Source organism: Agelaius phoeniceus, chromosome 15 (genome assembly GCF_051311805.1).
Source record: "Agelaius phoeniceus isolate bAgePho1 chromosome 15, bAgePho1.hap1, whole genome shotgun sequence".
NCBI classification, from domain to species: Eukaryota; Metazoa; Chordata; class Aves; order Passeriformes; family Icteridae; genus Agelaius; species Agelaius phoeniceus.
Genome location: NC_135279.1, coordinates 6,287,035 through 6,314,002, shown reverse-complemented (window position 1 = coordinate 6,314,002; position 26,968 = coordinate 6,287,035). Strand labels below are relative to the sequence as shown.

Sequence of the window (26,968 nt, the reverse complement as noted above, 5' to 3'; positions counted from 1 at the left end):
ACTGACCTAATAGGTAGAAAGCAAAAGGTTGTTTTGCTTATTCAGCTACAGAAAAGCTGGATGCTAGCAGGTCAGCTCCAGTTTGGGACTTCTGTCATGTACAACACAAATTAAACTCATGTTTGGAAGAAACTTCAGTGGTAGCTGCCCAGAAGTGTGCTCAGCCTGATGGAGCAGTAGAAGGGGGGAGGGAATAGAGCCAAATTCCCTCCAACGGCCTGAGTTACTGTGGGTAAGCTTTGTCGATGGAGTAAATTCACTGCTTCAGCTCCAAAACTCGCTAAAAGAATAGGAAAGGGCGAGACAGAAAGGGCTGAATGGTTTAGGCTGCCACCACAGCAACAGACCCCAAGCAGAATGATATCCATAGTCTTTGTAACCATGAGGAGGCATCTTAATTAAACACTTGTGGGCCAAATGAAAATTAACTGTCACGGTGGGTGGCTGTGAGAAGGCCCCTCCTAACTCACCTCCAGAGTGACCGTGTCCTGTCCTCATGTCCTGCTGAGAACAGCCCAGGGGCACATTGGGAATGTGTTGTGGTAGAAACTGCACCACCTCCACCCCAGGGATGTGCAGCAGTGTGGGGAGTAACTCTGGTTTCTTTTACTGTGCTCCTCCTTTAGAGACAAGTGTTTGCTGTGGGTATTTTTTGTTTTGGAATACAGAAAACAAGGCTTTTATGTTGTGATATAAAAGGGGCAAGGACAAAGAAATACGAAACATGCACTGAATGCAATTCTCTGGCTTTGCCATTTCAGGGCATTAATATTTTACCTCTGTGTGTGCATTTATGCAGATCTTCCTACTGAGGGAGTTTACCCTGGCCTGCTCAGTGAGAACGTGGTTTTCTCCCAGATGCCTTTGCCCTTATGTCATTGCACTGCAGTGTTGAAGGCTCTGAGCAGCCTTTTAGGTTCCTTGTGTCGAGCCTCATTTGAACATCCCTGTAAAACCAAGCACTGTGACTGCAAACTGGACATGGCACTGCCTGAGGAGCCAGCAGGAGGCATGGAGAGCAGTCAGGGTATGCCTGTGCTGTGACACAGGCTAAGAGAAGGGTTACAGTGCTCTGTAACAGCTGAGCATCCTCTGTGCTGGAAGCTTTGCCTGTCCTCAGCATTGCAGTCAGGCTGAGGGGTGATGAGCCAAGCAACACTCATTCCTTGGCTACCTGGAGATCTGCAGCATTTCTCCTGGATGCTGTATAGGAGATCTTAATTAGCATCCCCAAGAAGTTCACAGTTATTCCTAAATGATGGACAGCATTGGCCAATTTCTGATGTGAACTTTCAAGCAAAGAAAGGTGTTTGACTGGAGCTGCAAACTTGGCAAAAAAAAAAAAAAAAAGTAAAAATCTCTTTCTCCATATCCTCCTTATCCCTCACATTGCTCATTTGTGTGCCCATCACATCCAGGCATTGATTATCTTGTGCAGCCTGCTCCTCTGGCTGGCTTGGGAGAGGGGAGCAGCAGCTCTGTGCAGTGAAGGCATTCAGGAACTTTGCAATTTGGCACAAAGGCATTTTACTCCCAAGAGGGAAATGACACAAGGCAGGAAGAGAATAACCGGAGTGATCAAAGTAGTTCAATTTGATAATGCTGAAATGAAATTCTGCTTAGTGACCTCGCAAGGAGACGAGGAAACAGAAGATCATTTGAGACCTTCCCTTGCCAGGATCCCAGAGCCTTGACATCTCTGCTGAAAGCAGAGGAGGCTGGAGGCAGTGCTGAGCAGAAGGGATGGAGCCCCACAGGACACTCCTGAGGTTTTCCCTCCTGACTCAGGGGCCCTGTCAGAGCAGCCTCTGCACTTTTGGGGAGAGATTTCCCCTTTGATAAATTGACATTTTGCTGGTGGAAAAAACAGGGTAGAGACTGATCTCCTTCAGAAGGGGATCCTGGGACCCCACCAGAGCATGAGGGGCTTTGTTGGCATCGAGTTAGTTCTCCAGAATGGGAATGAACAAACACTTTGAAGGCAACCTGCCTTGTTAAGGGAGCACTACAATAGACAGCAAAAACACCACGGAGCACCCCTAGGTAGGTTTAATAGAGCCAAGTAGCCAATTTGAAGCCTGTGTGAAGCCACAGCTGGGCTAGGGGAGGAGGAGTCTGTATCAGGGAAGGACAGGGACCCGGTGAGGGGTGGGAGCAGTACCCCGGTGCTTAATAAGTGCGGGGATTTTTATGCTGGAATCCATACAAGGAAGCTTTTCTGTATCTTCCTCTAAAAAGTGGGGATTGTGTATCTCTCTGAGCCAGTGGAGCTGCTGGGGTATGAGCTGCAGCCAGCACCCAGAATTGCTAATGTAGGTATTTAGTACTGACGTCTTGTTTTTCAGCCTGAGGGGGTTTTGTGTCCCTTTATTTGAGTTGCACATTCCTATTTCATGGCTTCTTTTTGTTTTTTCTTTTCCCCCTCCTTTCTCCATTAGTGTAAAGATAAACTCCAATCATGGACAGCTGGAACACTGCAGGTCTAACACTGAGATGGCAGCAGACTGTGAGTAGCTGTGAAAACCTTTTCATTTTGTGTTTTGTGGCTTGTTAGGTGCTTATCATCTCTGTGGGACTGATGGCTGGGTTTAAGAATGACTGACTGCGGGGAATTTTGCTCAAAACCTAACTTCTGCTATGGGCTTTGTGCATTGAAACTCATATCTTTTACTGATTTTGGAGTGAGTGGGACCAGTATTAAATGTGGGACCCAAGTTCTTCATCAGAATCTCTGCTGTCCTGGGGTTTGTGAGTCTTGGTTGAATTTCTGATTTGCAGGATGCTTTGTTTTCTTGTTGGGAATCTCATGTGCAGATGTCTCTGAACAAGCATTTAACATTTGGACAGTTGCAGCCTCCAGCTTCTCCTGTCCCCAGGAGATGCTGGGAGCTCGGTTGTGGCTGTGCTGCAGCTGGCTGGAAGGTCACATTTGCTTTGCTCTTTTCAGATGAGATAACTATGGCATGAAAGCAGCAAAAATGAATTTGCATATTTACACTAAGGGAGGCTGTGCTGTCTCTTCTGTGATTTTTCTTTCTTGTTCAGTTTCTTTGCTGTGTGTGGGTCCTTTTTAAAAGAAGAGTCTAGAAAAGCTCTTCCTGAGTCCAGCTGCTAGCATTGCCAGGTGATGATGTAAAAATGTACAAAAAGCCATTGGAAGGCCACAAAACTGCAGCTTCCACTGGAAGAGTGAGCAAGGGCATCACTTAATTTCAAGTTTGCTTTTATAGCAGGGAACTTGTTAATGAAATGCTCAGATAATCCTATCAGTTGCTCATGCCTCAAAGAAAAGCCAAAGCTGGTGCAGTTTATTCACTTAAAACCCAAGACCTGTTCCCAAGGTGCTTCAGTTCTGTTTGGAATGAGGAATTTCTACATTTGCTATAGGTTTCATAGTATGGTATGGCTGGGGAGTTCTTTATGCTTTTGAACAGCAAAAAGGGATTTAAGAGCTTGTGTTTGTCATTATAATAATTGCAGAGAGTGGCTGCACCTTGCCCTTGTCCTTGGCCATCCCCTGCTGTTGGATGCCCTGTGGCAGTGATGCTTTGGGACAGGAGGTTCTGGCTCTTGGGGTTGTCCTCTCCCTCCCTTTGGAGCACAACCAGGGATGTGTTCCCAGTCTCAGCCTCCCTTGTCCTCAGAGCCCCAGGCAAGTGGGGCTGGACACAAGCTCTGAGCTGCAATCCAACATAAATGTCCCATCAATTATGTGCACCACTGGAGGCTTTTAGGTTGGGTCTCCAGCTCTGCAGGATGCTTAAAGGAGTTACTTCACTTCTCTTGCTCTAAATCAGCTCTGCCTTAGAAATTCAATTTGGTGGATGACGTTGCCTTTAATTTTTGTTAAAGTCCCCCTAACCTTGCAGCAGTTTTCAGGTCTCCATTTCTTGCTTTGTTCAGTTTGCACCTTTGTGGGGCAGGTAGCAGCTTTCTGCCCACTCTGGGCAGTTTGTGCCTTCTCTTGGCTGCAACTCATTTTCTTTCCTTCTGAGGTTTGTAGACCCAGCTGTCTACATCAAATACCTGTTTTTTTTTTTTTCTATTTTTCTGCATTTTTCCTCTTCCTCTACCCTCCATGAGGCCTCAAGCCATAAGTGTGCACTCTATAATTTCTCTACTCCTCTGCATGGTGAGCTCATGGTTTCCACTGATTTGTGATACTCAGGCAGTGTAAACTTAGAAGGGAGCAGTGGTATTTTCTGTAGGAAGTATCAGCCCACTATGGAGATATTTTAAAGCCTTCTCTAAGTGCATGTGGGGTACCCATAAAACCCTGTGACTTCTCCTGCAGGTAATAGTGTAATAGTAATGAAATATAAGGTGGTGTAGTACTCAGACCTGAACCTGACCAGGCTTAGAGTGCCTATTGATGGGGGTTTAAAACATAATTTTCTGTCTCCTTTTGGCCAGTGAAGCAGCTGGGGGAGTTTTGGCATCATCAGTCCCAGGGGTCAGTGATAGGCTATGGCTTTTTTTCTGGTAAAACACTGATTTGCCCCTCTCCATTTTCAAGCTGCCACCCCTTCCTCTGATGTTTGACCACTTGTTTGAACTCAGAATGGTCAGGTCTCTCAAAAACCCTTCAAGACAGGACAGTCTGTTCTTCCCAGAACTGTTGGGGAGCTGACACTGCCTGTTTGTCCTGCTGCATCCTCAAACAGCAGGGAGGGACTGGCTGCTCTGCAGAGCAAATCCCAGGCTCCAGATCCCCAGATCCAGCTTGCTGAGATCTCCTTTTCAGCTGTTCCAGTACCTGTGTTTCTTGTGTTGCTGTTGATGTTTACAAGCAGAGCTGCTGCTCCCACACGAGAGCATTAGCTCAGGCTGTGCTGCTGTGTCAGCCTGACATCTGGGCTGCCTTGTCAGAGCTGCCTTGGATATTTCCAGACAAAGCAATGTGCCCACGGGGTGTTCTTGGGCTCCCGTGGGGATTTTTTTTTCCATGGAAGATTGCCTATGAAATGAGTGGCATCTGGAGATGATAGCAAGTCCCTGCAGCGTGTCTTGGAGGTGAACTGCATCTCTGTTGTGCTAGTCTGTGCTAATTTCATGGAGCATCCTGCTCACAGGGATCATGTGGCATCTTTGGCTGCTCCAGTGCATCTCTCAGTGTGGGACAGATGCACTGAAAAACGCTTTAGTGGAATGTGCTCTGTGCATTGCACAGATCCTTTGTGGGCTTGTCCTGCTCCCTTGCACTCTGGGTTGGTGTGCAGGAACAGCAATTATTGCCTGTAAGGCCAAAGGAGGTAACCAGTAAGCAGTAAATTAGGAACAGATGTGCATTTCAGTGGCAGCTCTTCCTCTTTTCCTTTCTATACAAATGAATCCACGCTACACTCCCCACCTGTGAGCTCTGACAAATTCTGCAGGCCAGGTAGGAAATCTGTTTCCTTGTGCTTGGACAGAGTAACAGCTTTTGTTTCCTCCTCCACTACCAGAACTGAACTGTCCCAACCCAAATATTTCCAGCAGAACGATGTAGTGTCAGAAGACTTACAACCTGAGCTATGGCTGCCCTCTGACAGTCTGTGCATGCCAAGAGATTTGTTCAAGTCAAGGGGTGTGATCTCTATGCAAAGCCTAAAACTTCCTGCCTGAATGCACAGAATGCCTGAAGCTGGAGCTTGGCATTCTTCATTCAGCATTTTTCTAGAAAAAGAATTACCAGAGGGTAATTAAACACCGTATTTCTGGATTATCTTTAATTAGCACAGCAGTAAGGCACAGTACCTCCAGAGTTTTCCTTTGCTGTTCACTGGTTATGTCACAACCAATCTTTAATAGTTTTCAGATGGAGCAATTATCTCCTGTTCTAGTGATCCTCTGCTCCTAGTGCCTTGCCAATTAGATACAGCCTTTAGCCATGCTCACTAATTTTGTATGAAGTGAGCCTTAACTCAGAAATATTGGTTTTGATTTTCTACTAAAGATCATTGTCTACCAGAAATGTCTCCAAGAAAACAATCATTGTAATCTTTAATAGTTCTTTTAGTCTTTGGGAATCTGAAATCCTGGTGCAAGCTGAATTTGAATTCAGCTGATTTCCCTTCTCTTTGAATCCAGATTAATTTTGGATTTATGCCCGTTTAAACACAAAGTATCTGTAACTGTGGCTGAGCTTGCAGCCTCAGGCAAATCTTCAGAAAAAGATTATTTGTTTTCCTTTCTGACCCTTGTCCTTTGCTCATGGAGTGTTTTTATAAAATGCAGATGGAGACTCTGTGATCTTCAACTACATTAAATAAGTCTTGTTGACCATTAATTTACTCAAACTTTGAGCAAGCTCGGGAGCACTGAGTGTTTTCCCCTGGTCCCTGTGAGGAGGAGGGTGATGCTGCATTTTCTGGGAGTGCAGTGAGGCAGAGGCAGTAGCTGAGCAGCTGTGCTGTGATTTTTACTTACCATCGTTGTTTCTGCAATTGAACCAAAGCTGTTGATGAAAATGTTGCAGCTGACGTTCACTGGAGGGCCTGCATGACAAACACAGATTGAACAGCAGCTCAGTGTGTGCTTGTGGAACAAAGGATTTCCACTCTGGAGTTAAAACCTGCTGTGGGCATGGGGTGACCCAGCCAGGTCCAGTCTGGGTTCCAGTTTGACAGCAGACAGTACTCATGCTCTGCCTCTGTTCTCCTCTTTGCCAGAGTGTTTACAGATCTCTGCTCAAATGAACAGGAATGGATCAGAACCAGACAGGACAGTTTCCAGGTGTCTTGACCTGGCTATATGAGTGGTAATTTCACCTTGAATGTGATATCAAAGTATCCCAGAAACAACTGACTTTTATTTGGAGCTGTACTTATGAAATAGTTGCTGTTCCTGAGCTAGGATGATGTGCTCCCCTCAAAGCCAGTGCAGCAGGGTGAGCTGCAGCAGCAAACACCCCACATGATGATGGTGGTGTTGGGTTCACACTGCCTGCTCGACCTTCTGCATCCTCAAACAGCAGGGGGGACTGGCTGCTCAGCAGGGTAAATCCCAGGTTACACATGCCAAAGACCCTTCTAGTGTCCTGAAATCTCCTTTTCAGCTGTTCCAGTACCTGTTTCTTGTGTTGGTGTTTCCAAGCAGAGCTGCCTGTAAACCCCAAACCCCAGGTGGTGATCCTGATCCAGGGCTCACAGCTGGGTAGGAGAATTCAGGGCTCTGCCAGCAGGAATTCTCTGGCTGTCCTGTTTGGGCAGAAGGTGATCCTGGTCTCTGGGCCATGCCTCTCCTGAGCTTGATTTGCTTTCAGACCAGATTTGCTCATACTGGAGAAGTTAAGGGGTCACCAAAGGAAAGGAGTGAGAGTAAAGGGATGGCAAGATTGTGGTTTGAGGTCGTGGGGGTCAGTCTGTTTGTGTGGTACTGATGCCCAAAGGTGTGACTGGAAGTGTTTCATAACATTGCCTGGAAAATCTGAGGTGGAAGTGCTGCATTTCCACAGAGGGAGATGCCAAGAGCTGCAGTTCAACAGAAAGCAAAATGCTGGGGAATGTTTTGGAGCCAGGGCGTACCTGGTGCCTGGCAAACCTGTGGCTTGCTCACACATAATGAGATGATTTTATTTTTTATTTTTTTAAAGGCTGAAGCAAAAGGGGCCTCTGCTCTGGGGGCTGCCAAGGCTGCTGTGGGCACTGCCCAGGATGTGGTGGGCAAAGGCAGAGAGCAGAGACACAGCCCCAGGGACCAAGATCCCCTTTTACACCGGAGTTAATCCCATATCATCCCTGCCACAGATGCTTCTGGGAAGATAAGATCTGTGACAGTAGAGAGTGTGGATTTTCAGATTATTCCCCCATTTTTTATGGAATCGGGGATGGTGTCTGCATTTCAAACACTGCCTGGTGGCTCAGCCTGCCGGGGCAGTGATGTTCCTGTTAAGGTCACATCTGCAGTCTGGCAATTGCTGCAGCATGAAATACTGGGGGGAGGAATGGCTTTAACGAGAGCCTGGTGCCTCTAATCAGTGCAAACTTCCTCCTGTGTGGAAATTAATGGATTTTCCTGATTGCTGAGGAACATTTGGAGCTCTGTTTTCTCCTCTTCATTTCTTTCCTCCTCTGGAAGTTTGTGCCTGTCCCCTGCAGTGGTGCTCTCTGCTGGGGTTTTCTTGGTGTGAGTCCCAGGCAATCTGAGCAGGCTGTGCCCAACCAGCCCCCAGACAAGCACTGCCAGCTCAGCAGCATCTCACACTGCTCAGGCTGTGCAGCTTTCTCCAGACTGTTAAACACTGGCATGGCTTGAGCAATCAGACACAAAAATTAAATGTTTTTTTTTCCCCCTGCCTTCACCAACCCCTCTTTTCCAGAAATTTATCCATAAGCTGAAAGCACACAATTATCAGGCTTTAGTGTTGGTTTCATCCCATCTGGTGAGCTCAGGGGCGTTGTTTTGCTGTTCTTGATCCATTAATAAACCACATAAAAGGTCCTTGAACAGGTGATTCCCCTCCCAAAGGGCACAGTACAAGGAAAACACTGAGCTGATCCCCTGGATGACTGCACATGCTCATGACTCTGACAGGTGTGGGATGTTTTGTTCCCCCTGCTCCTGATCCAGTGCTGACATGAAGCTGAGTGTGGGGTGGCTTTGGCCCTGTGCTTGTGGAGGCTTTTTGGGGGCAGCCCAGCTCTTGTTGAGGCACTGAGCTCTTCTCAGGGTGTCCAAGGTGAGCCATGAGCTCCCTGCAGGATTTGGTGATTTCTTGGTATTTTTTACCTTGTAAGAGGCTCTAGAAAATTCCCTGCCTGCCACTGAACTATTCCTCCTCCATGCAGGGATGCAGCTGTGGAGGAATGGAGCTTTCCAGCAGCAGGGATGAGGGCACAGCCTGGGTGAGAGGTCCCCTGCCAGGCTCCTCTGTCCCTGCTGGAGCTCCTGACTCCATCCTCCAACTGAAAACCCCAATACTACTTATTTGTTCTCAGAATGTGAATCCACAGCTAAGTCCAGACTTTACAGCATTTACAGAAAAGCTGCAATCTTCTTTTTGTTAATCTTCCCCTCCCCAAAAATCAATCTGATATGGATCTTCAGCATTATTTTCATTTAGATCTAAGCAATTAAAATGTCCTTATGAGTTACTGCAGTTAATTTAAATTATGTGCTTTGAGAGCTACAACCCCAAGCTCTGTAAAACACCTTCTATGCCTCCCATATAAATTGGAGCCTGATTTATGTGTGGGAGGCTAAGCCAGCAAAACTGCCCTGAGGGGAAGGTGTAGTTCATTGAAATAAAACTGAAATTAAATTATCTCAAATAAAAATGCAATACAGCTGCCTTCAGCAGGAAGTGAATGTATACATTTCATTAAATATTAAAGTTTAATTTGTGTGTGTGCATAATTTAGAGGTAGGCAGGATTACAGGGTGGTATTTTAGCTCCTTGTCATTTGGATAAGAACAGCAGTGTCCTCTGTTGCCTGGTTGGTTACTGGAACACAGGGTTCCCACCTTTCTTTGGGTTTAAAAGCCCAGCACAGATTTTATTGTTCAAAGCTGGGTGCCAGGTGCTGTCACCAGTGATTAATGGGTCCTGGGAATCCTGTCAGCCCTGCCAGTGGCTCCAGGGGAGGGGGAACTGGTTGCAGTAAACAGAAGAAGTAAACAAAATGAGCTTTTGGGATGGCTGGGCAGTGGCTGAGAGGAGCAGGTCCTGCTTTATCTCTGCCTGTGATCTGGGGCCAAAGAGCCCCTGGGAAAGTGAGCTCAGTTAAAACCAAAAAATCATAGAATGGTTTGAATTGGAAGAGCCCTTGAAACCCCTCCAGTTCCATCCTCTCTGCCATGTGCAGGGACATCTTCCATTAGACCAGGTTGAAAAAGCCATCCAGACACCCCACACTTGCTAGAAGAGGGGTTTTGAGGAGAAAAGAGGTTTTGTTGCCTCTGCCAGGGCCTGATTCAGTGCTGCTTGGCTGCCATGGAATATGGGATAGACTGGAACTCTGGGTGGGGAGCACAGAGCAGTACTGGGCTCAGGAGCCCCTTTACTGTGGGGACAGGGAGGGGTTTGGGCTGCCCTGGCATCTTGTGGGATTCCTCTGGAGCTGATGGGAGAGGCTGCAGTGGCTGTAAGGGGGGAGCATTGCCTGCCATTGGTGGGTGCTGTGGGCAGTGACTCCAGGGGAAAGCAAAGCTGGGGATTTTATCTTTAGCTCTGAAGAAGTTCAGCTCCCTGCCAGTCACTGCTTGGTTTGATAGGATCCTTGATTGCTATATTGAGATTGATATATTGAGATTCCCTGATCCAAGCAGGGATTGGGGGGCCCTATGTTTACAATATGTGAAGTTCTTACAAGGTTGTTTCTACTCTGAGCAGACATTTGTTGATGTCTTTCCAGAAATCTATAGGGATCCATGTACCAAATAGCCTTATAATACATACTTGGTAAGAACATAAATATTCATATTTCATACAGCATTAGGAAGATATTAATGAGGATTGGATGCAATTTTCAGTCCCAAAATGAGAAAAAGCTGGGGTTTTTGCATACCTTTAAAATTTGGTCTGATCCTGGCATCGTATCCTGAAGTTCTCCCCATCAGCTTGTCCAAGAAGTCAGAAGGAGACATGGGTTTGGGGGCAGATCGAGCTGCTGCTTCAGCTTCCTTGGAGGCTGCCAGGCTGTGCAAGTAGAAATAAAGAGGAGGTTTCACTGTGTATCCCATGCTGGGGAGGGCCTGGGGTCCAGAAACAGAGCAGTCAGCATCTTATTCCTGCTGAGGCAGGATGGGTACCCATGTGAATTCCTAATGAGGCTGGTCTCAGCTAATTTGTTTGCCCAGCCCAAACATCTCCAAATACAGAATCCCAGCTGCCACCAAAGTAGAAGAGAGATGATGAGCAGTGAAAATCCTTTTGTGAGTTTAGGTACAGCTCCTTGGTGTGCCACTAAATTACAAATGTGAACTCTGGCGCTGAGCTCCACAGGTAAAATACACTCTGAGATTAGCCTTGGGCAGCAATTACTGCTTAATTACAGGGCAAATAGCAAGGAGCATATTCAGTACTCTGACAGTATGATTTTCCAGAAGGCAAGTAGGATCAGAGAAATCTGGAGTTTGAGGCTTAAATGAGCATCACGTGGTGCTCGAGCTCAGCCTGTGGGGCTGGAGGGCAGAGAGGTGGTTCTGCTGATCAGCCCAGGCTTTGCTACTGGTACCTGCAATGCAGGGTCTGAGTTCAACACAGAACTGGAGGGTCTGGATTGCGATCCTGAAATTTTACTCGTGTTGGGTTGAAGATGAAAGGAAATGGGATCTTTCTGGGAGCTGTGTGGACTCTGGGGCAGATAAATTTGTGATTTCACTCTTTCTGTAGAAGATGAAAGCCAGTGGCTGGCAATGTGCCTTCTGACTCCATGGGAGTCTGCAAGATCTGCAGGGTGATGATCTGGGCCTAGGAAATCTGTTGTTGCCATCTACAGAGGAGCAAGTAACTCTTGGTATTAGGTGCTCATTCTCACTTTGCAGGAAGGTTTGACTTCCTAGACAGGAGCAGACACCGTTCAGTACCCTCCCTCTGGTTTTATGGTTTCTACTTGAACACCAGTCTCTCCCCAGGCTGAACGTGTTGAGTAAAACTGCCTAGATGATCCAAAAAAATCCCACAAATCACCTATGCAACGTGGTTAGGATGAGCCTGTGGGTTCAGGTGCCTGGTGCTGAGTAAAGCCTGCAGGCAGCATTGCAATGCAAATGTACAGTGAGCCGAAGGAAGCTGCTAGGAGGAAGTGAGTGCTTCACACTCTGCAAAACTGAATTTTTTTAGGTATAAAGGCTGTGGGAATGCTGAGGAGCCCCTGACAGAGCAGCTGGGAGGTCTAAGGGAGTTTACAGCAGGCACAAGTTCTTTGGCCACACATGTCCTCACAAGTGACACCAGAGTCCTCACCTTGGGAAGTTTTGCAGCACTCAGACCTGCAGGAATAGTGCAAAGTACTGACACAAGATATTTTGGGAAGAATTTGGGACTATAACTATGCATGGTATTAATGTGATGCTGCTCCCAAAGATGGGCTATTCCAATCCAAATTTGAGCTGAAACCCCAAAGAGAGGCGTTATCTTGAGAAAGCCTTGATAAGAGCATTTTGAACCATTTGATTCCTCAGAACTTTAAAAACTCAGATGGGATTCAACAGTGCTTGGGTGCCTAATTTCAAAATCAGGAATTTGGTAACTGCATTGCATTGACTTTCTTTTCTGGTGTCAGCAGCAATGGTTTGCCAAGCCTTGGTTTTCAGCCCTGCAGACTCACAGCTGCAGTCTGGCTCCTTTTGCAAGCTGCAACAGAGCTCTCTGATTGCTGGATTTTTTAACTGTTAAAACCAGTTTAATTTGCAGAGGGGAGATTAATTCCAGATCACTTCCAGTGAGAGCCTAAAACTGGGATTTTATTCACTCCTTTGTGTACTCCCAATCCACTCCCCCACTGGAGCATTTCTGAACAGGCTGCTGCACCTCCTTCTCTCTGACAAGGTGTGCATCTTGCTCTTGCTACAACCGTGTCCCCTTTCTTGTCTTGTCCCCATCTCTGCCCCAAGAAAATACTGCAAAGCAGAGCCAATGTGTTTCAGGGGTAAATGGGGTTGTGGAATGGGTGATGGTTTTTAATTTAATTTGTTTTTAGAAGGAAAGCAACAGGGTGCAATTGATTTGCAAACGCAGAAGAAAGCTGGGAGTGGGAGGACAATCAATACTGGGCTTGACTGCTGCATTCCAATGGAGTGTCTGCATGGCAATGAGTCCAGAGAAAAGATTTCAATTAAGCAGCAAATGACTTGGTAACCAAAGACTTCTGCCACTTCAGCAAGATGCCAGACAGTGCAATACACTGATTTCTTCTCATTAACTGTAAGACTGGATGAAGTATATGGAAATGGAAAATGTGTGTGGGAGGGGAGAGGCAATACAAACCTAATAAGCATCTAATAATCTTTAAGTGGAAAAAGATAATTAGAAACTGCAATTCCCCTGGCATTTGTTTTAAAAAATGAGGTGGAAAAAAAGAAAAGAAATCAGTGCTCATCTTTCCCCTAAATTCAGTGTGAAAGCCTCTACTCAATATATTCACCCCACTTCCAATGAGTGAATCAGTATTTCTTGGGTGCCATTTTCTGATCCTTTCTGCATCAAAGCTGCAAATAAATTAATTTCATGGGCTCACTTCCCACAGGGAAATAAATATTTGGATAACTGAAGCTCAGAAAGGTCTGGGAGAGGACCATCCTCTCACAGCCCCAACTGCCTTCTGCAGCTTCCTGCCCATCCCTGTGACCAGTCCCTGGGAGCACCTCTGGGGATGTGCTGAAACTGCCACACGAGGCTTCAGTGGCTTGATGCATATTTTAAAATCTGTCTGGCTGCTGTGTGGCTTTCCCTGGGAATGGTGAGTTCTGAGTTCCCTCCAGTTTGTTTGGTTACTAGATGCTTTCCTGAAGTTAGACTCCCCCTGGATTTACAAGAAAGAAGTGCATAGGGAGCAGCCTTTCTAGAAGCAGGCAGCTGAGTCTACTCTCTATCTTAGAAATAATGGCAGAAAACACCACTGGGAGCTACAGAGAGGATGGATTCTGTTTAACAGAATCTGTTAGACAGAATCCATCCACCTGGGGTGCATCAGCCTCTCTGTACCTCCCAAAATCTTCTGGTTGTGACAGCTGAGCTTTGCAATGGCAGCTCAGCTCAGACAGCACCCAAAATTTCTGCATGCTTCCTCGGTCTTCCAGGTCTGTCTGGACTAGTGATTTATGTGCTGTCTTGGGAGCTTTCTGTGGTTTTCCTCCATCCCTCAGTCCTTCCAGAGCACCCTTGAAAGTCCCACAGGACTGTTCGTCTCCTGGCTCACAGAGACAAAGAGAGGGGAATTGCAGAGTGATTCCAAAATTATTGGCACTGGAAGAGAATTGGAAATTTAGTGGGGGTTGTTGTGTTGCTCAGAGAGAAGATTTATTCTGTGAATAAACAAAGGGAGGCAAAGGCTGTAACAAACCCACCGAGGATGGAGTTTGCAGTGGTCTAAGAGTTGTCTGAGCCGAGCATTTTAATAGCAGTCAGACAGAGGCTTATCTTATTTATGCTGCTGTAATCCCTAGTGGATCTGGCTGAGAAAGTGCCATCAGGCAATCATCACAGCAGCTACAATGGGAAGGATCTCTTCAAAGGGTCGATGAACTAGCATAATCTTTTGTGATATTAATGCTGGTGTGTAAGCAGACACCAGCAAGCCCCCGGGAGGTCCAGCCACGAGCAGGATCTGAGAGTGGTGGAGATGAGCAGCCCAGGATTGCATCCCTTAAAACACAGCTTTGCAGGACACAGCTTTCCCAGCCTATACAGGCACTGTTTACTCTGTCTGCATCATTTTGTTTCAGCTGAACAGATGATATATTCTTATAAACAATTATTGGGTTTAGAAAGTGGCTCTTCTGCAGTCTGGATGTGTCTGTTCATTTGATTCCTGGCTCTCCAGTTGGCTGTTTCCTTCTCTTCCTCCTTCCATTTGCATGATCCTTGAGCAATATTTTTGTACTTTTTTTTTTTTTTTGGCTGTGGCCATGGTTGTCCATCTAATTAAGTCCAACATCACAAAATGCCCTGTTCTGGATGAATGCTGATACTGAGAAATACATTTTTCTTTTTTTTTTTTTTTTCTTTTCAAACAGCAGTAATGAAGGAATTTAATTAGCACAGGGCCTCTATTCCCTTGTCAAATAATTTAATTGTTAATCATTAATTCTGAGTGTAAAAAAATCATGTCTGGCAGCAGAAACAAACTGTTGCCAAATAAGTGTTTGCAAAGGAAATATCTCTCTGCAAAGTGTGGAAGGCTCAGGTCCCTTGAAGGTAAAGTGCTGCCACATGAGTGGCTCCAGAGAAGGCTGGGGAGATACAGAAGATGCTTCATCCCTATCCTGGTTCTGTGCTGCTCAGCAAAGGTTTCTGAAGTGGTTGGTTTGGGGTCTTTATTATTTTTGAAACACAGCAAGCCAGAAGCCTTGGCAGGGATGTGTTGGGAACAGCTCAGGTGAGCTGCCTCACACGTTTGTCCTTCAGATGTGATGTGTTCTTTAAGAAATGTCCCAGGGGAGGGAAATATCCACCAGGTCTGAGGCAGGCTGAGGTGTGCAGAATGACTGCTTCCCCCATTGCCTCCAAAGCCAGGCTGGGGCAGTGCTGGGGGATGTGGGAGAATTCATCAGCTTTGTTTTATTGACTTCAGTGGGCTCTGAGAGGGGCAGCTGCACATCAGAGAGCTGGGCACAGAAAGGCCCTGTGCTGTCCATGATTAACAGTGCAGCCTCTTCTTCCTCCTCCTGAACCCTCTCCCTGGGCACAGAGCAGACCCTGGAGCTCAGCAGAGCCCAGCCTGAACTCAGAGGATGCTGGGGCTGCCTGTCTCTCTCTTCTCCTCTGCAGCAGGAAGGACAGATTGTCCTGAAAAGAAAGAGGGGCAGCCCTAAACTCTGCACCCAGACATTTATTTCTGACTGCACACCAACATGTTATCTAGAGGGGAATGCTGCCAGACCCTTGCTGGGAAGGCTTGGCAGAGACTGCAAGCAGACTTTTTATTTTAATGATTAGATTTACTATCAAAATTAATAGCACAATCAATATTGATATGCAATTCAATTAAATAGGATGAAACTCGTTGCCTGCCTGTTTTTCTCCATCACCTTGTCTGAATTTCTGGCCTGCAGCATTAGAGGTGGAAAGGAGATGGAATAGTGGAGGTGAGTGGGAGAAGAGAGCCCCAGTACTGAATTTTTGGCCTATCCTGGTGCTGAGTAGAAGGAGCTGTGAGTGTTACAGATCTGCTGGTTGCACAGTGGTGATCTCAATCCCTTGGTCGTGCTCAGCTGCTGGTGTTTCAGAGCCCCTGGTGTTGTGGGGTGTTCTCAGGGGGCAATTTTAAAATTAATTCTCACAGGTGGGAAGGGAATTTGGACATGGTTGTTTTCTTAATTCAGTTGAGTGTTCATGCAGGAGAGTCAGGGAGCAGGCCTGAATACAGGAACAGGATGGGAAAGTGGATGTGTACAGTGAGACTGGAGAAATATATATGGAAATTGAGAACCTGGGGAGAGATTTCACTCTGAGAAAGCTCATTGCCCATTCTATTATTTGTCTCCATTAGTGGCAGGAGGATGAGGACAGGAAAGAAAGAGTAGGCTTGTTAAGTGTTTCTGTCCTGGATGGCTGTGCTCTGCTGCTGAGAGCTCTTTAAACCAGTTCTAGCTCTTGCACCAGAAGTAACTGCATTGCAGTAGTCACAGGATGTAATCAGTTAAAGTTTTAACCCAGAGGATCCCAAAACGCTCTCAAAGGTCCTTCACCACCACTGTTGTCACTGATCCCTGTGGCTGTACCTGAGGAGAGGAGCTGGGAGGCACTTTTTCATGAACCTCAGGAAATTAACCCTCTGTGGTCATTCCCATCCAGGGAAAGCTGTAACAGCTTCACTGGAATGAGAAAAATCTCTTCAGACTGCAGAATTCTGGTGTCTGTGCTCCACTGCCACGTTCCTGCAGCCCATGGCTCCTATGCCATATGGCAAAACACTCTGTCCAGAACTATAAACCATCCCAATTACACTGATTAACTCTATGGAAAGACACCAGCACTTGGAACATTTGCTGACGCTGCCTGGACAGAGCAGTAAGAAAATAATAAATGACTAGACAATTGGCTGGGGGGAGGAGAAATCTGCATGTTGTATATAGTTGGGAATAGCACAGGGAGACCAATAAATTGTATGGGAATAATGCTCAGTTTTGTGCTGGGTCTGCTCCTCACAAGGATTGTTGTTGTGTGGTTACTCTTGCTTATTGCATACTAAAAAGTGTTTGTTAAATTAATTTTTGAGCCACAGGCATTATTTCTAGTGACTTTCTCAACTATTCCCTCTTCTAGAAGCATCTATAGCTCTGGGAGCCCATGCAGTGACTTTCTGGGGATGTATGATCCTAAGCCTCTGAGGCAGGTCTGAAAACAGTTCAAACAACAGAGAAGCACAAGTCAAAGCTCAGGTTTTAAGCACTTGTGAGATAAATCCAGCAAATTGACTCTCACCTGTGCCTATACTGAGAGGCTTACAAAAAACCCCAAAGTTATAATTGCTTTTTGTTTTTTGTGGAAAAACAAAGGGGAAAACATCCTTGCAAAGACAAAAGCATGTGTCTGTAGCTTCACACACACACACACTGCATATTCCTTTTAAAGTCAGGAGGGCTAAGTCAGATATTCAAAGTTGTGCATAAACAGCCCTCCTGAAGGCAGTAAATAAGGGGGGAAAATGTCTTAACAAGATGAAACTTCATCATCTAGGTAAGAATATTCTCTTTGCTGATGTGCTTCTGATTTGGTGTTTGGATGGAGAGCTGCAATGGGAACCTCAATTGACGTCAGAGGGTTTTAGATCACAGACCAGACAAGTGTCAGAGAATTCCGAGAAGTCGTGGGTGCTCTTCTATCTATAGCTCTGCAGTCGCTCCCATCAGTTCAAATAGCTCCCTACAGCAGCTTTTTAAAAATTAGTTTTACTTTAAGGATTTATGCTGCTTGTGAAGGTGGGGTAAGGATATTGTAACTTTTTTTGCTAAATCAGAAGCGGTATGAATAGAATTCTTTTTAGGGATATGACATGTAGTTCAGAGTGGATTTTATCTTCTGAATGTGAACTTTTTGCTGCAGATCCTTTGAAGGGGTCTCCTGAGCTAACCTGTGTAACCTACCTACAAAACTGGGGGTCCTGTGGTAAAACTGGGGCTCTTTGATGAAATTTGTGCTGTGTAAAGTGAGTTGTGTGATGAGAGCACTCACGTTGATATTTTCTGATGGAATTGATTGTTGTGATTGCAACACAAATACCCTGCTGGGCTTGAGTGTTCCCTCTGTGCCATTTGTGATTCCTGGTGTAACTCATCAGTTTATTCATGAGTAATAATAAAGTGTAACATCTGGATGGAATGGTGAAGCCCTGGGTCCCCTGCCCAGGAGGGATTTTCTCCTCCTCACTCTGACTTTGTTTTGTCAGGGAACTGAAGAAACCAAACTCAATTTTTTCAGCCCTGGTGCAGGAGAGCAAGTTGTGCTTGTTGCTTTGTCAGCCACACTGCTGGGAGAGGATTTCAAAGTCCACAGCTCTGTGTCAGGGTGTGATGGATGGGGCTGGAAGCTGGACAATGCTTACAGTTCCCAGGCCCATGGGGTGGCAGGAGAGGTGGGATACACGCATTTTGGGTTGTAAATGAGATCTTGGGAGAGCTGGTGCAGGAAAGAATTCTGTGTTGTTGTGTGGGTGTGCTAGCAGTTATTGCCCTGGTCAGAATTGCTTCCAGAGGGTGAAAGCACTGGCAGCAAACAGACAGGATTGTAGACATACCCCTCAGAAAGTCACTTTGTGAAGACAGGCTGGGGACAAAATTCTTGAAAGGTTCCCTCAGTCAGCAAGCCAGAGGTTCTCCACTCCTCACTGAGGTAATAATACACGTTTGAACATTTCCTGCTGTAATGGGGGACTGAACCAACATTGCACAGGCACTGTTGGCACCAACAGGGACATTTGGAGCTAAGGCTTTTTTAAAGGGTGCTGATAACAGCTGGCCCTTGCAAGCTTTCAGGTTTTGTAACTCCCCCATAAGAGAGAGGAGGAGGGGTCTCTGCTCAAGGCTTCATACAATGCATCTTTTTATGGGCATCAGCCGAAACAAAAGAATAAACCCAACAAAATTGGAAGAAATCAAGTAAAGGTGAGAAAACCATGATTTTGTTTGGATTTCCTGCAGGATTCCTGGCTCAGCTGCATTTTGCCGCTGAGCCCGGCTGATCCAGCCCTGATCCCCCTTGCGCTGCCGTTTAATTGATTTGTGTTTGCTCCGGCCCTGCCGGGGCTGGGCACGGGATTTGCATTCTGGGCGAGTGGTCGCAGGCAGGGCTGGGGAGCTGCTGGCGGCAGCCCTGCTCTGAAGGCAGCCCGAGGTGATTGATGGCACTGCAAGCCCGGCTGTTCCAGCCATGCGACACTCCTGGGCTGGCAGCCCCCTGGTGCTCTGTTCCCTCCTCACCCACCCACAGCGAGGCACTGATAAACACAAGAGGCTTCCCTGCTGGCTGCTAAGGCGCTTGGGTGTTTTGTCCTTTTTTTTTTTCCCCCTTTATTTTATTTCTAGCAGTCTGTGAGCCTCAATGGAAGAGTGAAGAGGGAGAAATCAAAAGGAAAGCAGCGGCGCTAAAGTATTTTCTTATGTTTTGCCCTCCCTCTCAAAATCTAAATTTTGCGATGCTTGGTAAATGAAGATTTCTGCTGCTCTTTTTGCTGGCACTTATACCCAGCAGAGATCTATTTGCAGAATGCCAATGGTGCCCATGCACCAGCCAGATGTGGTGCAGTCCCCAAATCAGCAGCTCACCGTGGTGCTCTGTATGGATGAACTACTTGTCTGCACAATGGGCAGAGCTCAGCCCCTGTGAGCAATGGGTGCATCTGCCTCCATCTATTTCTGTTCTCTGCAGGCCCCTTCTGGGCTTTGGCCTTGCTGAGGGGAGGACAAATATTGTATTTCTGGATTTTTTCAGTTTTTGTGCATTAGTCCCTTGAAGCATCAGAGAGATTTAAGAGCAGCTTGGAGGTGTGTATGGGATCGATAGTGCCAGATCAGCTGGACTGTATCAGCACTTTCCCCAGAGGGGAAAGGAACTGTAACATTTTGCACCAATCTTGGCTAAGAAATCCCAATGCAAACCACCTCCTTTGGAGGGAAATGGTTTCTGTTCTATCTGCCTTTGTAAACACAAATGTAAATTGTTTTGATACTTTGGGGAAAGGGTGAGACAAAAGAAATTGGTGAATTTTTTGTCTCTCTAAAGGGTACTGACCTGTTGAATTAGCAATAGTCTATTGTGCTGATACAATGCAAAAGTTGCTCTTTTCCTAGGCAGTGCAAGTAGGTCTGGAAGGCAGCAGTCAGTCAGTCTGGTGTTGAGTTTTCTAGGCATGGCTGCTGCTGATCCTTCCAGTGCCTTGCAGGAAGCATTCCTGCTTTTCTCACTCTTTCCTTTTTGCTTCACGTATCCCAAGCTGATGTTGGGTTTTGGTGTGTTGTTGGTTTGGGTTGTTGTCATTTTGTTGGATTTTTTTTTTTCCAAAATTAAGTTATCAAAAGTTCTTGGAATTACTTAAAAAATTGAATCCAGCTGTGGTGGGAAGGGTGTGCTGGAATGACATTTTTGGCTTTTGAAAGCTTATGATAAAGCCTTTCTCTTGGAATGTGTGACATGCACAGGTGTAACCATAGTTCATGAAAAAGCCAATAATTTGTGGTCTTGCTGATAGATGAAGGTCAGTAGAAACATGCCAGGTAATGAGAGAAAAAGGGTAATTTACTGGAAGTGGTGAAACCCTAATTTAATGTGCCACAACAGTGAGAGCTGATACAGGCAAATAAACCAGATGGAAGTCATAATTTGTAAACAGCCTATCTGTTGTCTTAACATTGATCACTTTGGGATCTCAGAAAAGCTCCAGGTTATAGAAAATAAGCAAGTGAGAATAGGTGATGTGATTTGACATAATTAAATGTTGTGAATTAGTGTGATTTTTAAAGCATGATTTATTTTTATAAGACCCTTGTCTTTCATCAGTACCTAAATAGAAATTCTATTCATTAGGTGGTCTGACACCTTGTTTTGACACTGGAATTTGGAGAGTCCTTTTAAGCTGCATGCTGAGATGAAATGAGAACAGGCCTATCTGCTGCTTTCCTATTGCAGATGAATGATTGCTGCTCAGTGCTGGGATAATAAAGTAATTTAATTTTGGACATTGATTAACTTCTTAATTCAGATGTTGAGATCCTTTTCTATCCAGGTCAGCTCATGAGGGTTTGGTGAGATGAATTTCTTCAGCCCACAAGGGATGTGTTTGCCCAGGACCAGGGGAGCTGCCCTGTGCTGTTGCTTATGAGAACTTTCCTTTCTGGCTGGAATGACTTGGTCAGCAGCAGAGTGAACTTCCTGAGCCTTTTCCTGTGCTGTTAAATCTGGGACACTCAGAGTCAGAAGGCTGCTGACCTGCTTCATACCTAAGGGTCTCCAACACCTCTTATGGGAGAAGGAGAATAAGACTTTCCATGCCTAAATTGTTGTTTTTGAAGGAAGTCTCTGTAGTGCCTTTGCATATAAGGGCAGAGTCTGACCATTCCCTCCAATCTCCATCTCTTCTCAGAAGCAGCAACTCTCAGGTGTTTGAACAGTAAATCTGTGTTCTGCCAGTGGGACTTGCTGCAGTGTGGGGTAATGTTCAGAGCGAGCCAAGATGGACAGCCAGGCTGCATTACCTAAAATCTGCACAGCACCACTGCCTCAGACACCAAGGGTATTTTATTAGCCCATGTGAGAAACTGCAACATTCCTTGTAATGGTTTTGATGAGCAAGTTGGTTATTTAGGGTTTTCCTGCTCTTTGTACCCAACCTAAGGCAAGGGAGGGAAAGAGGTTTTTTTTTTTCACAGGCAATTGTGGAGCCTGTCTTCTGCTCTGAACCATCCACAGAGCAGGTCTGGAGTTGTTTCAGACAGCTGTTTGGCTAAGAAGAAGGATAAGACTAGGCTGTCAGAAAATGTAGTTTAAGTTGATTTGTCTCAAATGCAAGAGTCAGGATGGATGGATCAAAGTCCCTGCAGAAGGCAGGGTCCCAGACATTTTGTGCTTTTACTGCAATGACATCAAATTAATCTTTCTTTACAGAATGACTTATAAAGATTTCTAGAATTGTCTACATGGCCATGTTTTTCAACCTTGGCTCTGTAACCCTTTTAGCAGGGTCTCTAATGGGGCTATTTAAGGTTGCAGACCAAAGCAGCTAAAGAGTATCCTTAGAACCATCTGATCCAAGACTTGCTAAATCACTTTTATTTCATGGAGATGAGGGACTCTGCAGAGGCACAACAGGTCATAAGGCACAACTTCTAGTGGATTTTAGTTAGAATGGAAATATTCTGTGACTATTGACAACATCTGCTACATCATTTATCTTGTGGCTCTGGAAGTCTCAGGCTGGAGCTTCACTCTGTGATGTTACCTCTCCCTGCAGAGCTATAGCAGGAGCCTTAGAGAATAGTGCAGGTTATTCTTCTCATTCTTGGTATTTTCAAGGAGATGAAACCAGCAGGTCTCCAATCATCCCCTTTACTTGCTAAGGCTGTTTTAGGAGGTGGTTTGTTCGTGGGTTTTTTTTTCCTCCCTGCAAAGCTGAGGCTTCATGTTTGCAGTGGTACCTTCTTATTGTTTATGAACTGGCAATGAAGAGCTCTATTACTGACAGGAGGGAATATAAACAGGCCAGTTGGAGCAATCCAATAGGGACTGAGGCTGGCAGCAACTTTTAGCCTGTGACTCACTTGGAGCAGTTGCCTGGAATCACTCCTGCTAGCTGACAGATTGTTGTTCAGAAGGGGCTGACCCTGATCTTGAGACACGAAGGTCGTGCTGCTGATTCCTGATATTAGGACCAAATTCACACCCAGAGGTTTTCAAAGCCTCACAGGACAGTGTCCATTTGGGTAGGGGGTCAGTCCTAGGGCATCTTTTCTCTTCTAATTAGACAAGGTGCATTCCTACCTCCAGCCTATGCAGTGGTGTTTCTGGACCATTGCAGCTATTAAAATTCAATGGTACCACAGAAATTCCAGGATAAGGGAGCATTTTGTTCTGCATGAAGGAATTCACAGCTGAGCACTCAGGATGTGTAGTTGGACTTTGAGAGAATGATTGATTGTAAATGTCTTCACAGATACAAGCAGGACATCTGGAAATCCTTGTGTCCAATTTTGCCCCAAACTGTCCAATCTATTTTAAACAACTAGCACTTTGCTTTATCTAGATACCTGTAAGGAAAGCTTGGCCAAACAAGCTGTCTTCATCTCCCATCCCAACCCAGTTCCCATCCCTGCCCAGGTTCCCAGGAAAAGCCTGAGTCACAGTTAAGTGACTGCAGTCTGAGGAGGCAGGTAGCAGGATGGGAAGTGATCTTCCATAAAGAAAGGCATGTCAGAATAAGCCACATATCACAAATCCTTCTAAAACACCCCAGCTGGAACAGAAACAAATATTATATTGGCAGTACCATAATGTTTGCATTCACACACCAGCTGTTACTCTTTCCCATGGGGTCTTGTTTTTTAAATGGCTGGTGGAGGACATTTCTGTTAAGCAACAAATCAAGCCTTATTTTCTATATTGGCTTATTTTCCTATATTGGCTGTATATAATTTTTCTTGGAGTGTTAGGTTTTCTTTTTCTTTTCTTATTTTTTTGATATATATATTTGTGTGGTATATATACTAACATACAATGGATTCTCTTTGACAGGCTGACAATAAAGCGTGGTGCACTTTGTAATTTAAATTAATGCACACTTCTCTTATGGATTATTGGATTATCAGCTTTGGGTTTGTTAAACATCATGTATGACTGAGTTTGAGTAGGAGTAATTCGCACACATAATTTATGAATGACTGTTAATTAATAAACTTCTCTTACTGAAACTGAAATAGCAAAGCTATTCCTGGACCAGAAAGGCTGGTAGATTTTTGGCCTGTAATAAATTGAATGCATAACACAGAGTGGGAGAGAAAAAGGAAAAACATTGCGTAGAGTCAGTTCTAAGCAAGAATTACTGATTGGTTTTCTGTTTGGTTGGGTTTTTTTTTTTAATGTATTTAAAACATTATTGCAGTATATAAATCAATTTGATTTCATCCTTTCCCTGTAATTGTGTTAAAGCATTTTCAAATATTTTTAAATGTTGATTTTGAGGAAATCAAAATTCCAGAAATAACTTCTGGATGCAATATGATGTAGTACCACATATATCTGTGTATAATCTATAACATCATGAACCTTTGCATTAGAATCTGAAGTGACTGGTTTACCAGGGGTTTGAATTGCCCATGACTGTGATGGGTGTGCTGGGAACCTGTCAGTGCTCACACGTGTGGGGTGATGGAGCCACAAGCGTGAGCAGGATCTGCAGGACGAGTGTGCATCAATTTCACTGTGAGTGTGCATCAATTTCACTGTGAGTGTGAATCAGTTTCACTGTTCTGGCACTTCAGAGGCTTCAGTGCCAGGGACATAGCAAAAGCCTGGAAATACTATTTTTTTTTTCAGTTATGTGATTTTCCTTTTGCTTTCTGGTGTTTCTATTGTTTAGTCTTGTTTGTTTTGTTTATTTTTTAACCCACTCTTCCCCACTGTTGAACTAAGAGTTTATTGCACATCCATTTGCTCCCTGTCATCCCATCCCACTGTGTCATGCAGGGCTGCAATACACTTGTGACTAAGATGAAAAAGGAAGGCTCTGAAGTGTTGGTTATTGGGCACTGCTTCTCAGAGATTGGTGATTTTAGTTATTTCTAGAACACTTGTTTTACCTAACATAAACAATTACTGGTTTGAGTTCATGAGACGATCTTGCTGTCTCTGAATTTCTGTGGAATTACAGGAACAAGTGGGGATGTTCCATTTTTTTATATCTAGAAAGACTTTTGTGTTCAAAAGGAAAGAGAATGTTAGCTCAAGGTCTGGCCAGTACCAGCAGGTCTGCTGCTGTGATTCATAAAATAATAAGTATAATAATAAGTATTATGTCAGCGATTTCAAGTAAATAATGCCTGTGTTTTCACATTAAACTATGAGATGAGACTTTGGCAAAACACAGAAGTAAGAGCCGTGAAACTGAAAGGAAGGCTGAGACTGATGAGCAAGTTTAGATCATGAAACAGGGTTTGTTTTTTCTCCAGTTGCCTATATCTGGTGTCTCTCACTTGCTACAGCAGGCTGCATTTTTCATTAAAATATAGAAGCTTCTACTGTCCATTATTTTTTCTATTTAGTAAAAGGCACTGCAAGGATAGATGGACAAGAAGCAATTCTTTAAGACTAAAGCTGTTCCTTCTATCTTAGCCTTGATGAGAAACTGAACACATCTAAACCAGAGTCAAAATACAGCTGGGGGATAACAGGCATATTTGGAAAGAGCTCCCCCCCACCCCCTTTGGCTTTCATTTAGATTCTGCAAAGAAAGAATATTCAAAACAGCATGAAAGAGAAAAAAATAAGTTAGGAAGGAAGCAGATTATTCTATGCTTTTGGTAATTTTAAACACAGCCAGCTAAGGACAGAGGGTGAGCCCTCAGAGGCAGGCAGTGGAAACATCCCACGGAACTCACCTGCAGTCCGAGCATGGGGAGGGGGCGAGGTGGGAATATTTACCCGGGCAAATTCAAGTGCAGCATTGCCAGCCGCCACTAGCTGTCACTTTGCAAGCAGCCGGGCTCGGTGTTTTCAGCACTGCGGTTAGCGAGATTGCGGTGCCAATTAAACGGAGTAACTCCCCGAGCCGCCGAGCGTCCCGAGCCCGGGGCTGGGCGACAGCGAGCCCGGGGGGCACCGAGGGGAGGCAAAGGGCAGCTGGGGGCAGGGGCCATGCCCAGGGGCTGTGCCCCAAGCTGGGCTGGGCACGGCGCTCAGCCCGGCCGCGCTCCTCGCGTAAAGCCGAGCCTTACCTGAAGAAAACGATCGTCTCCCACACGTAGACTCCGAGCGCGTTGACGTTGCACATTTTTCCAGCTCTCGCTGTTGTGTTGTCTCTTTTTTTTGGTTTTTTTTTTTTTTTTTTGTACTCCGTGAGGGGTGGGCCTGTGGGGTTGGCCAATAAAGTAACCGGGCACTTGGGGAGAAGCGGTGGGGAGAGCGGCAGAGCCCCGGCACGGCCGCGCTCAGCACCGCGGACAGCGGCGGGCGGGCTCAGCACCGCGGACAGCGGCGGGCGGGCTCAGCACCGCGGACAGCGGCGGGCGGGCTCAGCACCGCGGACAGCGCCCGGTGCGCGCCCGCTCAGCACCGCGGACAGCGGCGCCGCTCCCGCCTGGGCTCGGCCCTCCTCCGCCGGAGCCCCCGCCACCGCCGCTGCAGCGCCGCTCGGGGCCGGGGCTGCCCGCACGGAACCCTCCCTTCAGCGGGATGTCGCTCCGGACATCAGGCTGGCGACAGGGGCGGCCTCAGCGGGTGTAGGTTTGCCATCAGGGTGCTGGCGGTGAGGTGGGAGACGGGGAGGGGGACACGACGACCCTCAGGAACCCAGGGTTTAATCTCCGCTGCTGGCCGGGGTGTCCTCCTAATTACATCCACAGGAATTTGTCAGTGTGGAGCCGTGCTGCAGTCCCGCTCGTGGCGCTTTCCTGCCCGCCGTTTGGCTGCTGTTGATTCCTGCTTCCTGGGCTGTTTTCCTCCCGAATAAGTTATTGCTGCTGTAGGGAAGGTGTCCCATCGCTCAGGGCTAGAGCGGAGGGGAGCGAAGGGGAAGTTTCTTGGGAAGCACTTCCATTGTGCTCGTAAAGAAAGTGGCTCAGTGTCCTCCTAATGCATCTCATCTCCCCTCTGCCCTCTCTCCCCTGCTAGGACTCGCCAGATCTTGGGAGTTTCTTGCTGCATTAATTTACTAAACTAAAAAAAAAAAAAAAGAAAAGAAGGAAAAAAAAGGAGGGGGAGGTGGAGAGAGGGAAGGCAGAGGGGAGGGGGTAACTCAGCCTCTCCACCATCCCAAGGCCCTCCTCTTAGCTGTGCTCATTGGTCTCGGGGCTGAAAAAACTACTCTAGGACGTGGTTGGATAAACGCATGTTGTTCAGCAGAGGCCGTTAACCTTTAAAGCGCTGATACGTTTTGGTTTATTTCCATTTTTTTAACCTGAATTGCTGTCTTTTTAAGAAGTCTCTGAAATCGTCTCCCTTGACAGGACAAGTGAAACGTGCCTTAAATCTGCATGTCGTGGAAGATCTGCTTGGCTGGCAGCTGATATGTGTTGCTGTTGGCTTTTAAGGAACATCTGTGTTGTGCTTTTTTTGTCGTTTAGCTTTGATTTAGTATTTTTTTTTTTTCCTTTTTCTCTTTGTTTTGTTTGATTGGTTGTT

General features: G+C 45.9%; 1 protein-coding gene across 2 annotated transcripts in view; it reads right to left on the bottom strand.

Moving 5' to 3' along the window:
• The window catches only part of GLRA1 (glycine receptor alpha 1), a 38,249-nt gene extending 11,716 nt beyond the window's left edge, over positions 1-26,533 (bottom strand). For both annotated transcript variants that reach the window (XM_054642955.2, XM_077186523.1), the window contains exons 1-3: positions 25,564-26,533; positions 10,488-10,618; positions 6,409-6,476 (exon numbers count right to left, since the gene is read on the bottom strand). In XM_054642955.2, the coding sequence (XP_054498930.1) occupies positions 6,409-6,476; positions 10,488-10,618; positions 25,564-25,619 (255 nt within the window). In that variant the 5' untranslated portion in view covers positions 25,620-26,533. The remainder of the gene's footprint in view (positions 1-6,408; positions 6,477-10,487; positions 10,619-25,563) is intronic.
• Positions 26,534-26,968: the final 435 nt, after the last annotated feature.